A 10,042-nucleotide genomic window follows, 5' to 3' on the forward strand; every position below is an offset into this window, starting at 1 on the left:
TCTGTGTAACCTGTGTAGTTTTAGACTGTCCTCCAAATGCTGGGCTATTGAGACATCTGAATATTTTTGGGACATGATGAGTTTAGTCATTAAGGTTTCTTGGTGTCAAAAATATCCAGTAATGTTTCTGTATTGTCTCAACTTTTTCTAATGTTCAGTGATCGTGATGACCTTTGTAGTCATCAGAATCCTAGCATTCACCTGGTGTTGTCAATATGGGTTTAAATGGTTTAACTGGATCAATACCAGCAGCTCTGAGCCTATTACAATTACTGACAATGAGAGCGGCTGCACAGAAACTGAGACGAAGTGCTTGAATGTCAGCACAGAAGAAAAGACAGAAATAAAACAGAATAAGTCCAATCCGAAGTCTTCAGATCCGGTCCTCCATCCAGGATCTCACCGAACTCTAAACTTTTGTTTTCTTTTGCCGAATGAAATGAGTTAATTTGAAGATTTCTTCAGCGTGGAGCTCACAGGATTTTAAGCTAACTTTTGCTCAGTGGACAGGAGATGAAGGTTGGGGTTGAAGGTTTTCCCGTTATTTTAAAGTCAGTCAGTCGCCTCCTCAGGTGGACACGTCCTGTGATGGCGTCACAGCGGGGAACCTCTCGTCTGAACCAGGACACCCAGGTGAGTCTGTTATATAACCATCCTGCTTCCAGGGCCAGGCCCACTCCGTCACCTGAACTCGGCAGGGTAAAGCTTCTTGGCTCGGCCTCTGGCAGCAGAACCCTGCAGCAGGACGGCCTGAGCTCATTAGGGAGTTATTTTAGGTGCTTCCTTGGTTTGTCCAAGACCTAAGAGGGTTAGAGAGTCCTGAGGTTTGCTCTCTGGCTGCAGAGTGACTGCAGCCTGGATGTCGGGCGGCTCCTGCTGCTGAAGCCTGCTGGCTTTTCTGCAGACGCCTGGGATTTCTAACCTCTGTAACTCTTTTTGTCATTTTTTTGTCTTCTCTGTCTTCTCTTATTGTCGCTGATTCCATCAAACATTCAAACGCTGAGGATCAAAACCTGCAGTTCTTGTCTGAGGCCATTTGCTGGTTTGGTCTCTTTTTGTAAAACCCTCTGCTCTGGTCTTCACCCTCTCCTTCAGGGTGAGGAGAATCCCTCCATCTCCTTTTTCTGCCTCGGTGCACCTGTAGGACCGCACCAATGGGGAACCACGGCTCGAACCTGGACGACATTCTGGCGGAGGACATGCACCACTGGTACAACAAGTTCATGCGTGAGTCTCCATCGGGCCTCATCACACTGTTCGAGCTGAAGGCCATCCTGGGCCTGAAGGGCATGACGGAGAACGCCAACAGCTATGTGGACCAGGTCTTCTTCACCTTCGACATGGACGGGGTGTGTTTCATACACTCACACACACACTTATACAGCAGGGGGGTTCAAAACAAAGGTTTCAATTAAATTATTTAATGTAGGATGTAGTGGCATTTAGCAGTGAGGCTGTAGATTGCAACCCAGTGAACTCGCCTCACCCTCCCCCACGGTGGCTGCTAACGACTGTAGAAATATGGCAGTGCAACATGGCGGAGTCCATGGAAGAGGACCCTCTCCTTCTGTCGTTATGAACGGGACAATAAAGTTGATGGTCTTAGTTCTGTTGGTGGTCAGCCCTGATTGACAGAAGGTGAAAAGAAAACCAGATCCAGATCCTGTTTCTGCATCAAGCTGCAGCTGTGAATCAAGAAGCTGTTCAGCTGCTTCATGTTCTGATTTCTGCTGTTTCTAATTAAACATGGGGTTTGTTTGATTGTTGTTTTATTGGCCGAGGGACAACAGTAGGAAATTATTTTTCTGACTAACACTAGCACATTTAAAGTGGTGCTGACTGGTGTGAAAATACATAAACAAATAAATACATATCTAAGTAAATCTAAGAAATTTAATGCAATATTTAATAAAAGAATGCTATAATATTTCCATCTCTGCAGCTCTATCTCATCTAACAGGAGAGAGGCAGAGTAAAAATAAATGCAGTTTATTTATATTTTTCTATGGTGAATCAAGTGTCTTAAAAATAATCTAGTGAATAAGTCTGTCAAATAAAACTGACCTGAAATCTGATTTGGCCACTTGTTTTTTGAAAGTAACTTAAATGTTTATATCATGTAATATTTAGGCAGTGTTAGCGAAACATGTAAAATAATAAAGTGATGGGAGAGAGGACAAGCTCTGAGGACAGTGTAGTATCCTGTTGCTGTACAACTGCTACTAACTGCAGATCTGCCACTGAATAAACAGTAAGTTAGTGAACTTGATTGTTTCATTCAGTCAAACTGAGACTTCAGGATCCAGCTGCACATTTCTAGTCTGACTTTCAGTTTAAGAAGCTGCTTCTGCATTTCTGAGTGCTGCTTTCACTTCTAGGAACGAAACGCTCGTTCACATGTGACTCAAATGCATCAGTTATTTCAGTCCTAATACAGCATAGTGTGATGTTCACAGCGAGGTGAAAAGTATGGACACAGAAGCCGAGGCTAATCTCACTGATGTCGTGACATTTTAAATATTTAAACTTAGCGGCAATATTTGGTTGATCTAATCCATGTGGCATCTAGTTTTCCTTGTGAACCATCGCAGAACAGCTGCACATGAATTCTTATTAGAAACAGTTTGGCGTAAATTGTCGACTAATGTCTTGATTATCTGGTTTTTCTTTGGTTTTTGCACAGCAAACATGAATATGCTTCTTCCGGGGTCCTGGACATTTTAAGAGTTGTTTTTCTGATATTACAGACAAAACAGTAAGTTATATGCAGATGAGTCAATAAAAATAATAATCTGTTGCAGGTCTACATGTGACAATCAAATACAAAGAAATCAGAGACAAACATGAGTAACTTTTAAACTTTTTTGTGCTAATCTGCTAATCTTAACTCAAGGTCCACTATCTTTTTAATTGAGCTTTAAACTGCATGTCATGGTTTTCATCTGTGGATGAAATTTGCTCAGTTGTCATCGTGTGACCTAAGCATGACATTTCAGTCATGTGACAACTCCATTAACTGATGAAGATGTGATTGAAAGCTTCAGTAAAAGCTAGTAAGTAGACCTTGAGTTACCTTTACTTGGGTCAAACTATTTCAGGAAGCCAGGACTACATTTTCATACTAAAATGCTGTGCTTTTATTTTGAAGGTTAACCAGAAGTCATGTTATTTTAGTTATAGTTAAAACTGAAAAAATGACATTTTAAGATGTTTTCTGGCCACAAAACTAAATGTTTCTGAGATTAAACTGTTAAAATCAGCTTCAGTCCCTGAATCAGAAGAAAGATGCCTGAAGCAGAACTTTCACAGGCTCTGTGTCTAATTGGCTTTGTGTTAGCATGCAGAGCTATTATCCCTGCGGTGTGTGTTGATGTCCAACTAAGTGGATTCAGGGTGTGTGGCGCTGAAGTTCAGTGAGAATATCCTGAGAGCTCAGGGACACCAGGTGTCCAAGGCAGTTCACGTTGGGTTTTTCCAGTGGGGTTCGTTCCTAGAAAACTCGGCTTGTTTAGTTTGATTCATGGTTCGCACACACTGGAGCGTGTGGTTTTGTGGGTTTCCATGATTTTTAGATGACTTTACCCTGATTTTTCACACATTTTCATGACCAAACAATCTCTTCATCTCAAGACAATCTCAAAGATTTCTGTGCTTACATGAAAAGTGCATATAATAAATTAACAATAATTCCCAAGTAAATGCATATGAGTAGGACTGGGAGATAATTCAATATTGTGTTTAGTGATTTTATCATATCCTGTTCATCATTTTATGAAAATCATTCTGGTAATTTTATTTGTGATAAATAGACAGATCTGAATATTTTGCTGTTTTTCTATCACCGTGAACTGAATCATTTGAAGATGACACCTGAACTCTGGGAAACTGTGATGGGTATCTTCTTCTCTTTTTTTTTAATAGTTTCTGTTTTTTAGAGACAAAATGATTAAATGATATATCAGACAAATAATCAGCAGACTTTATGTGCAAGAAACGTACAAACTGTTACATCCTGTAATACAACATGACAGATCAAAGCAGAGGCAGAGCAGAGGTTTTGTGCCTGTATATTTGTGTATTTAAATGGGAGAAGTCTAGACATTTGTGCATAGGTGAAAGTGTGTTTTGTGTGTGTGTGTGTGTGTGTGTTGTGAATGTTCAAGTATGGCAGCTCTGCCTCCTTCAAAGGACACATTTCTAGACTAAATACATGGCAGCAGGTTGACATGTCCTGTTTCAAGCAGAGAAATGAAGCTTTCTTTTGTCCGAGGTGAGCAGGTGTTAGTTCCGAGTTTTGTGTGTGTTTTGAGGTGTCCCTGGTTAATCCACCATGAAGTTGACCAATGAAAAAGCTCCTGCAGGCTGTAAATGACGAATCCAGACATTACACCTGTTATTATTAATAATTTCTAGTTCCGATCTGTGTTCATGCTGTAACCCAAGATGGTTAACCTTAGCACTCACCGTGCAGACACACCAGATAATCATCTTACATTACTTTATTTTGTTGTGTTACATATTACATATAAAAACAGTGTATAGCTCCTCTAAAATGAGCTGAATCCATTGTTTTGGTATCAATAATGGATTTCATTTTGATGCAACTTCCTGCAGTGGTGCAAACAACAGTTTGCTGATATGTCTGAGAGATGCAATTTATCTCCCACACAGAAATACAAGTGGAAAGCTGACGTGAACATGTTTTTCCACTCAGCTGCTCGTAATTACAGTTTAAACGATGCGTGGCTTTGTTCATACCTAATGCCTGCAACCAATTAATCATAAAGAATGCTTTTTTTATATCTTATTATGAGAAATAAAGTCATTGGACTGAAGCAACTTCTCAAATGTTGTTGTCTGAACACAAGCCGTACAAGAACAAATTAAAAAACTGGAGAATTTTGATTTTAACCATAAATCAGGATAAATACTACGAATCTGACATTTGATGCATTGACAGTTTCTCTCCACAGGTTTAATATCAAGCTTTAGTTCTGGAGAGCTGATGAAGCTTCCAGATAAAAAAGGCCTGACCTTAAAAAAGAAACAAACACATCTTGTGAGAAACTGATCCCAACAGCCTCATGATGGTTTGATCTCCCTTCTTTCTGCCTGCAGGACGGTTATATCGACTTTGTTGAGTACATCGCAGCCATCAGTCTGATGCTGAAAGGAGAAATCAACCAGAAACTGAAGTGGTACTTCAAACTGTTCGACCAGGACGGCAACGGAAAGATCGACAGGGAAGAACTGGAGACCATCTTCTCGGTAACAATCGAACAAACAACGAATGAAATATTCACTGCGCTCCTCGGTAACTTAACTCATCGCTCAGGATGTCATTTTAATCCTCGTGACACTACAGGATCTGGTCTGTATTAGACGTGGACACTCAGCAGGACAAGAAGAAAGACACCAACGAGGGGAGGGGGAGGGGAGGCAGAGATATTGTGTGAAGTGAATGAAAACTCTCACTCCCTCTCAGAGTCATAACTCAGCCACGTGAGAAGACACAGACATGAAACTCTGACAGCGTGACTTATGCTTCCTGAGGATCTCTTATCTTATCTTTGACTTCCATCCAGAATAAAAGTCCATAAATCCACACAGAAGTCACAGAAAAACACACACTTCAGAACTTGCTAGAGAATCATCATGTTTTTACGTTTTGTCCAGAACCAAACCGCTGCAAACAGGAACTACAATTAGCTGATTCAGCATACTTTTAATGGCGCCAGTTTGATTAAATGTTAACAAATGTTGGTTAAAAAAGGTCTGGTAATAGAATAGCAGGATTTACCAGTATTACAACAACTAATTTGGTTGGCATTTTTGGATCTGTGTTGGTGTTAACATGCATTCCAGATGTTCATGTGGCGTACATCACAGATCTCTATTGAAGTTTAAAGAAATACGGTTTGAAATATGTTGTCACAGTCACACTGAGGGACAAATGTTTGCATCAAACTAAAGTCTGGAGCTGTATCAGATGCTACAGCTTGTTTATAAGGAAGACAGAGATCTTTAGTTGAGATTACAGAGAGGGGTAAAATGTATTTTATAACTTTAAATGAATTTAAGGGTGCAAATAGAAGCTTATCATGAAGAACAGAAGCTCTGAAACTCTTTCAGTACAATGACCAACAGAAACTGCTGCTCTGAGTGAATCAGCAGTGTTGAAGCTGCTGCTCTGCTCACACCATCAGAAAACCGGGCGGGATTAGCTCTGAAATTAGACCGTGAGTGTTAATCTGCTGAATGAGCTCAATCTATCAGCCGACAGGAAGCTGATGGAAGTGGGTCGAATGACCCCAACCCAGTTAATGTGGACCTCAGACCAGTGCGACCAGACAGTCCAGTCTGCTGTGGAACGTTAAATCCTCTGTGGCTCCAAATGAAGGAACCAGAATTAATCACATAAAATAAATTACATCAGGCCATAATTAAGTGCTACAAAAAAAGAGGAAAGTGAAAAAGCAAACTGTGTATTTAAATGAAAAACAGATATTACGAAATGGTAATTTGAAAATTGAGATCTAAGATCTTAAAATAGAAAACTGAAAAGATTAAATGCAAAAGCTGAAATTGAAATTGTACTAAAGGATAAAGGAAAATGGAAAGATCAAATAATACTTCATTTACGATTTTCTCATTTAATTTTTATTCTGTGGAAAATGATGCTTCATATCCATCATTCAATCAGATTATTCTCATAATCTCTGACTCATCAAATTTTCATCTCCTTCATTCAGACATACGTGAAGAAACTTGCAGAAAAAAAGTGCAGATTCTGATCTTTCAAAGGTTTTTTTAAAATCTTTACATCGAGCAGAAACGCTGGCCTCGTTTTGTTCTCCTGTTTTTGTGGCTTCTATCAGACACAGACTGCGTGTTTCTCCCCCTGCAGGCCATCCAGGACATCACTCGAAACAGAGACATCGACCCCGAGGAAATCGTGTCGCTTATATTTGAGAGGATCGATGTGAAGGGAGAAGGTAAAGAACAAGATGATATTACAAATAACAATGATGCTAATGGCTCTGCTACTATGATTACCAGCAGTGTAGATATTAGTACGACTATAGGCCAACCTAGCACCAAAACTCAAACCACAAACTATTCTCAAATCGATTTTTACGATTTGTTACCTGCTCACAAGACAACATGTTAAAGTCATACATGTGGGGTTTGCTAGCTTCTTAGCATATTAATAACATAAGCATCTAAGAGTAGAAATTTTTTTTAATTAAACCAACCGTTTGTAATGAACATTACAGCCTCATGAGGCATGCTAACATTAACTCAGCACTGGCCTTTCTCAAAGTTTGAGTATAGTTTACAACAGCAGTTCCAAAAAAGACGGGCTGCTGTTTAAAACATAAAAAAACAGAATGTGATGATTTCAAGTTCAAGCACGATTGTGGAGCCTCCATCTGGATTCAGCTGGAAGGTCTAACAAGGCAACAAACTAAATCAGAACACAAATCAGCAGTGTTGTGATTCTAATGTTTTTAGCGGTCTTGTTTTATTGTTTGGGTTAATGTATGTACCCATGTCTTCCTGAAAATCAGTTTTGGTACTGAGCGGATTATCCTGGTGAAGTACTATAACGAATAAATGTTGCCCCAATTCAGTTTCCATTCTCTGTTAAAATCCTTCAACTGTCTTTTGCCCCCTCAGGTGAGATGACCCTGGAGGAGTTCATCGAGGGAGCTAAAGACCACGAAGACATCATGGACATGTTGAAGAAAATGATGGACCTGACGCCGGTGTTAGTCATCATCGTGGAGGGCCGGACGGGATGAGAGCGAAGAGCCGGAGGCGGAACAGGACGATAAAGACTAATTTATATGCTATCATATTATTAAATTATAACAATGATCAACTTTGACTCCCCTTCCGACAAAGAGAAAAGACTGGCTCCACCTCCTGACAATCTTCCTGAACACACCTAATGTTCTGTGGTCAGAGCAAGGCAGCGGGAAACCACGGACGCTGAAAATGTAGAGCTTTGCGATGGACGTCTCCACTTATCAGGTTGAACAGGGAACTCATTTTTGAAAACAAAGCTGAAGATTTCGATGATTCTGTTTTCCAGCGCACGAGTACGGAAAACCTTCTAAAATACAGCGCCCTGAAACTTCAGGCAGATTTGAGGGAATGTGTCTAACATGAAGCACAAAACATGTAGACCATGAAAACCACAGAGCCTCGGGTTTGAATATTTCTCTCCAAAATGTTATTCTTTGCTTTACTTTGCTTAAAATTCAAGGCTCATGAGGTTCAGTCTATATTCCAAAAGGTTTTTAATCTTTCAAATTCATTGACACCAGAGAGAGAAAGACCTGGGGAAGTGGAAGAAGGGATGAAGAAACTGGGTCGATGAAATTCAAGAACCATGCTGGCATAAAGGACAGTTGTTAAATACTGAAGATGGTGCTGATCAACTTGTTTCATTGCACACATTCCAGTATTTGGTTGGAGGTGTGACTGGGAGATAAAAATATTATTGTCATATTAATTAGTCACATTGCGATGACCTCATCTTACATGATTGTTGAATGACTGAGCAAAAAAAATGAACAAAATTAGTTAATGGTTTTGTTTTTACATTAAGGATGCAACTAACAATTATTTTCATCATCGATTCATCTGCCGATTGCTTTTAAATTAATCCATTCTCAACCATTTACTCTATAAAATGTCAAAAAAGAGAGAAAAATGTCCATCAAATGTCTTGTTTTGCTTGACCAACTGTCCCAAAACCAAAGAGACTCAGTTCACAATCACAGAAAACAAAAAGCAAGAGATTGTATGAAGAGTTTGGTTTGTTCAGGCAGAACAGCTGAACACGGTTCTTTGTTTCAAACGTCATTTTATGCATTTTACATGTTATTTAGCTGATATTAGCTGTATTGCTGAACGCATGGATGTCTGAGATATCTTTATTAACACTGATGGTGGCCACAGTTAGAGGTCAGCCCCGTCTCTGTGAGCACAGCCTGCTTGGGAGTGTGTCCTGCAGTGAGCTGGTCTTTGCTCTGAAGCTGCTGATCCTCTTAATGCTGTAAAGGGTTCAGCGGCCTGAGCCATAATTTACAGATTTACAGACAGCTTCACCACCACAGAGGTTTCTTTTCTGAAGGACCAGCTGCCTGCAGGCTGGAGGAGGAAAATATTAACTGCAGGCTCCAAAAGCTTCCTTTAAAACACAAAACCAGACTCAAAGAGTAGCTTTCATTTCATAAACACCTACTGAAACCACCTTCCACCACAGAGCTGAGCAGTGTATCCAAGGACAAAATAATCCTTGACAAACTGATCTGTCGGCTCCTCTGGCACCAGACCAGTCCACAAATTCACCCAGGCCAATTCAGGCCAAACCAGGCCAAACCAGGGCAGTCAAGGAGTGATTCATCTCTAACTGCAGAGTTTTTCTTGCATGTACAACCTTCAAACTGTCATTTACTTGGTTTTATTTTGAAGTATTGCAGATTTCCTTTGAGTGAAACTTTTAAACTGCTGCGATGTGTTTTCATATCTTTTGATATACACCAGCAGCAGCGATGTTTGAATGCACAACAACATGTAGACATTGTTACTGTACAGCGATAGTTGTTAAGTCCGTTTTGTGAGACTGGTCTCTCATCTTGAAGTTCAAAGGAGTCTACTGAATGATGTGAGTGTTGTAAACCTTTTTACTTTTATATGAGTGAGTATATGCGAGAGACAAGATCAAGACGATGGAGGAGAATGTTTGGACAGTAAAAACTGATTGTGAACTCAGACTTGATGGTTAGAGTTGAGGAAAAGAGGCCGTTTTGTCCTTAAAGCCGCTAACTGATAGATGTTCAGTCAGATCTGATCTGCAGGTTAGCATCAGTGCTAACAATTCTTATAGTGCAATAGAGATTTTACAGTGAAAATGTGTCCTGTAAAACACTAAGTTTGTTTTAACCAATCATGTTTTGTGTTGCCTTATCAATAAAGTTTTTGAACAAATTTTGTGTCTTTTATTTAAACTCTGACATAAACACGAATG

The 10,042-nt window shown here is 39.9% G+C and overlaps 1 protein-coding gene across 1 annotated transcript; it reads left to right on the top strand.

Annotated features, from left to right (window-relative positions):
- The first annotated feature begins 906 nt into the window (after window positions 1-906).
- guca1d (guanylate cyclase activator 1d) lies at window positions 907-9,898 on the top strand. Its single transcript, XM_041952799.1, has 4 exons — window positions 907-1,349; window positions 5,119-5,268; window positions 6,908-6,995; window positions 7,681-9,898. Exons 1-4 carry the CDS (start codon window positions 1,155-1,157, stop codon window positions 7,803-7,805), a joined length of 558 nt encoding a protein of 185 aa, XP_041808733.1. The 5' UTR covers window positions 907-1,154; the 3' UTR covers window positions 7,806-9,898.
- The last annotated feature ends 144 nt before the right edge of the window (window positions 9,899-10,042 follow it).

The sequence above is a fragment of the Chelmon rostratus genome, chromosome 14, assembly GCF_017976325.1.
Source record: "Chelmon rostratus isolate fCheRos1 chromosome 14, fCheRos1.pri, whole genome shotgun sequence".
NCBI lineage: Eukaryota > Metazoa > Chordata > Actinopteri > Chaetodontiformes > Chaetodontidae > Chelmon > Chelmon rostratus.

Bases quoted from the DNA above. Each gene is read 5' to 3' on its own strand.
- guca1d (XM_041952799.1), top strand. From the start codon at position 1,155: ATGGGGAACCACGGCTCGAACCTGGACGACATTCTGGCGGAGGACATG. The intron at 1,350-5,118 runs GTGTGTTTCATA...TTCTGCCTGCAG, and splicing joins TCACCTTCGACATGGACGGG to GACGGTTATATCGACTTTGT. The intron at 6,996-7,680 runs GTAAAGAACAAG...TTGCCCCCTCAG, and splicing joins GATCGATGTGAAGGGAGAAG to GTGAGATGACCCTGGAGGAG.